The 3,553-nt window shown below is 33.0% G+C and overlaps 1 protein-coding gene across 1 annotated transcript; it reads left to right on the top strand.

Moving 5' to 3' along the window:
- Nucleotides 1-1,033: 1,033 nt before the first annotated feature.
- On the top strand, nt 1,034-3,293 carry LOC110616358 (30S ribosomal protein S16-2, chloroplastic/mitochondrial). Its single transcript, XM_021758761.2, has 3 exons — nt 1,034-1,237; nt 1,909-1,954; nt 2,960-3,293. Exons 1-3 carry the CDS (start codon nt 1,105-1,107, stop codon nt 3,111-3,113), a joined length of 333 nt encoding a protein of 110 aa, XP_021614453.1. The 5' UTR covers nt 1,034-1,104; the 3' UTR covers nt 3,114-3,293.
- The last annotated feature ends 260 nt before the right edge of the window (nt 3,294-3,553 follow it).

Here is a 3,553-nt window from a genome sequence, read left to right as displayed (position 1 = left end):
ACTTTTATTAGACCTGACCGAACCACACATAAGGCCCAAGCGTAAACACATATTAAAATAACATATCAAACTCATAAGTATTAAAATATAAGTCCAAGATATGACCTAACACTTTAAAACTTACAAGATAAAATATGGTCAGAATATAAGGCCAAACAAAACCAAAATAAAGCAAGTGTTTAAATAATAAAACATAGCAAACCCATCATGACAAAGCTGAATCTTCACAAAAACCTTTCTTGATCTTGACTTTAGGCTTCTCTTTATGTAATTTTGGCCCATAGGTTTGATTAGACTCTCTAAGCCTATGATTGCAAGTGTTGCACCAAATCTGCTCCATATGAGTTGAAGTATGCCCCAAATGTATATGGATCATATAAATATGATTTTGAACTCCTTTTAGATTCATTTGAATGATATAAATTTACTCCACACTATTATTAGAAATTTAATAGGATCTATATCATCCTATGCCAAGACTTAACCTATCAAGGGAGGGTGAGTCTTGATAATAGTTTGAGTTTTAAAGTGTTTGGGTCTCATTTTCCATAGTGGAACGCCCACTTATCAGATCTCTATCGTGTGACCCTTATTTTACAGTGATAACTCATTAGTTTTTTTGAACGAATTTATTTATTTTTAATAATTTTTTATTTTATAATAACATGATTCACTTTTTTTTTTATTATCGTAAATAAAAATTTATAAATTATTATTTAATTTTAATTATAATAAGTTATAATTTTGTTTATAGAAAAATCAATGACTTTCATTTGAAAATATAATTTTTATTATAAAAATAGTAAAAAAAATTAAAACCTGTTAATTAAAATTTCAAAAGCTGACAAAATACAGAACTTTTTTAATGTTCTTTTTGTAATTTTTCGGCAAAACTGAGTCAGTTTTCCATGATAAGCCTCTGATATTCACTATTCTTTAGTTTTAATTTGCCCGTTATTTTGTTTTTGTCCAGCACAAAACGATGTAGTTTTTAATAAAAGGAGGCAAAGGGCTCTAATACAAAAACCCATGACGCTAAAAGCCTCGACCAATTTCGTTTTCTGCTCTACCTTCCAAAGTTTCTTACTTCAATCAACCTAGCAAATGGCGGTGAAGATCCGATTAGAGAGGTGCGGATGCAGAAACAGGCCATTTTACAGGATCATTGCTGCTGACAGCAAATCCCCAAGAGATGGCAAGCTTCTTCAAGTTCTTGGTTTCTATGATCCCTTGGCTGGTACACTCTGTTTTGCCCATTATCCTTCCTTTCTGTTTCCAATAAAATGAAAATGGAAAATTATGAGATTTTAAGGTTCATGGGTTCACCTTATTATTGATGGGGATGTTGATCATGAAGCTGTGTTTTGTTTCTTCCACAGATGATAGTATTCTCTCGCCGTTCTTCATTTTCAGTTTTATTAGATAAGGAGTGAAGTGATTGGTTGCTTGCTATGAAACAAGCTTTTGAATCTTAATTTTGATTTTGTTTCTTTGAATTCTTTATGATGCTAGAGAAATTTCCCCTCCTTTTAAGATTTATGTGATACTTTGAATTTGTTAAGAATTAAGTATTTCATTTTTATAGAATCAAGTAATCGAAATCGATAACAAAATTATGCTCAATTCCCATCTCAAAAATTACAAGCGAAGAAACGGAAAAGCTGGAAATGTTCTAATTGGTTGTGCAAGATTTTTCTTTTATTTATAACATTTGTTGGCTACCCTTCCAGGTGTTACTTTTCAAATGAATGTTTTTAATTAAAAAGAATTGAAATCTTGATAAAAAAAATTAATAGGAAAGAAATTCATTGAATTGTATTCTTGCAGAATTCTCGATCCCAAATAAGAGGTGGGTGCTTAAACCTAGAGAATTGATCTTTGATTTTTTTTTTCTTCATCTTTTAACAGGTAAAGAGGACAATAAGAAAGTGCGCCTCAAATTTGACAGTGTGAAGTAAGCTTTCATTTCCCTTTAGTTTTCTTCTCAATTCAGTGGTTTACTTGCTAATTATATTTCTGACTTGAGGAGAGGTTTTTCTACCTCTCCTTTATAAATATTGGAAGCAAAATGAAGTGCTTTTACAATAACCCTTTTATTTATTTATTTTTTAACTGATTATCCTAATGTAATTTGGTGAAATAAGGATAAATGATACCTTGGTGGTTTTCTCATTTCAAAATGTAATTTGTCTTCTATTTCTTGAGCCTTATGAATGCTATAATTTAGGTCCTTCTCTTTTTTAAATCTTTTTGGCATAATCTCATCCACCTGGCTTGTGATGCTCCAGTTGTTATTGTTTAAAAATGGATCAATTCAATACTACTCAGGTCTAGTTAATAATAGATTACCAATTTGATTATTTACCAAAATTCTTTTGATTTTGTTAAATTTGGGTCAAGTTTCACTCTCCAAAAGCTAGTTTAAGGAAGAGGAGTGTCTAAGGCACTTATAAGGTGCACATTGCCTCTGTCTCAAACCGATGTGAGATTCAAAACACCCTCTCACACCTGAAATGTAAAACATTAATGGGTGGCCCTGAAATGTAAAATATTTATGGGTGGCCCAATATCGGTGAAAAGATTTTGATACCATGTTAAATTTGGAGCTGGCTTAACTTACCCAATAGTTAGCTCAAGGGGAGGTTTGCCTAAGACTAAGGCACTTATTTATATGAGGCACATTACTTCTATTCCAAACCGATGTGAGATTCAATAGATTTGCTTTTGCTGACATGTATAGTTGAGCGGCTAAATGGAATTGTAATGGTTTACCATTGCTAGCTTGGTAGAAAATTTAAATAAACTAGTTGCAAGTTTTAGATTAAAGAGGCAAGAAATTGACAAATCCATTTTTCTCTTTGTGCAAAGTTTTTTGATGACTGCCAATACTCTAATTGATCAAATGGACAGTATGTACTAGTTCTATTAGTTATTCTTTTCTTTCTTCTTTGCACTGTAGGTATTGGCTATCTGTTGGTGCTCAGCCTTCAGACCCTGTACGGAACATTCTTTTCCAAGCAGGACTACTATCCCCACCACCGATGGTGGTAATGGGACACAAAAGTGGACCACGTAAAACAGGTCCTATTGATCCAATGACAGGTGATGCGTAGAATTCAGAGAACAACACTCTTGGTTTTCTCCTATGTGGGCATTTCTCTTAGTGTTTGGACTTTTAGGGTTAGGGTTGTTTACCAGAAGATGAACATATGGACCTGAGCTCCTGTGATGAATTGCTCACGAAGTTAGCTGAATGCTATGAATGAAATTAAGAGTTATCTTGCTTTTGTTCATATTTGCGTGCATTGTTATGCTTGATTTCGGAGTTCTTGTTAAGGGCTATGTATTATTTCAAGGACAATCTAAAGTTTTCTTTTATGCCTACATTCTGCCATGCATCACACTCTGGAAGTGATTTTGTTGTCTCTTTCAAAAAGGAATGGTGAGTATACTTGAGGATTGAAATAAACTCAGCAAGTTTCTGGATGTGTGGCATCAATGCCCTTGGCAAACCTGAGGTGAAGATTGATCATGTCATTTAAGGCCAACCGAA

The sequence above is a fragment of the Manihot esculenta genome, chromosome 5, assembly GCF_001659605.2.
Source record: "Manihot esculenta cultivar AM560-2 chromosome 5, M.esculenta_v8, whole genome shotgun sequence".
Lineage (NCBI taxonomy): Eukaryota > Viridiplantae > Streptophyta > Magnoliopsida > Malpighiales > Euphorbiaceae > Manihot > Manihot esculenta.
The sequence above is the reverse complement of the archived record's forward strand: the minus strand, read 5'-3'. Positions and strand labels throughout refer to the sequence as shown.

Bases quoted from the DNA above. Each gene is read 5' to 3' on its own strand.
- LOC110616358 (XM_021758761.2), top strand. From the start codon at position 1,105: ATGGCGGTGAAGATCCGATTAGAGAGGTGCGGATGCAGAAACAGGCCA. The intron at 1,238-1,908 runs GTACACTCTGTT...ATCTTTTAACAG, and splicing joins TTTCTATGATCCCTTGGCTG to GTAAAGAGGACAATAAGAAA. The intron at 1,955-2,959 runs GTAAGCTTTCAT...TTTGCACTGTAG, and splicing joins CTCAAATTTGACAGTGTGAA to GTATTGGCTATCTGTTGGTG.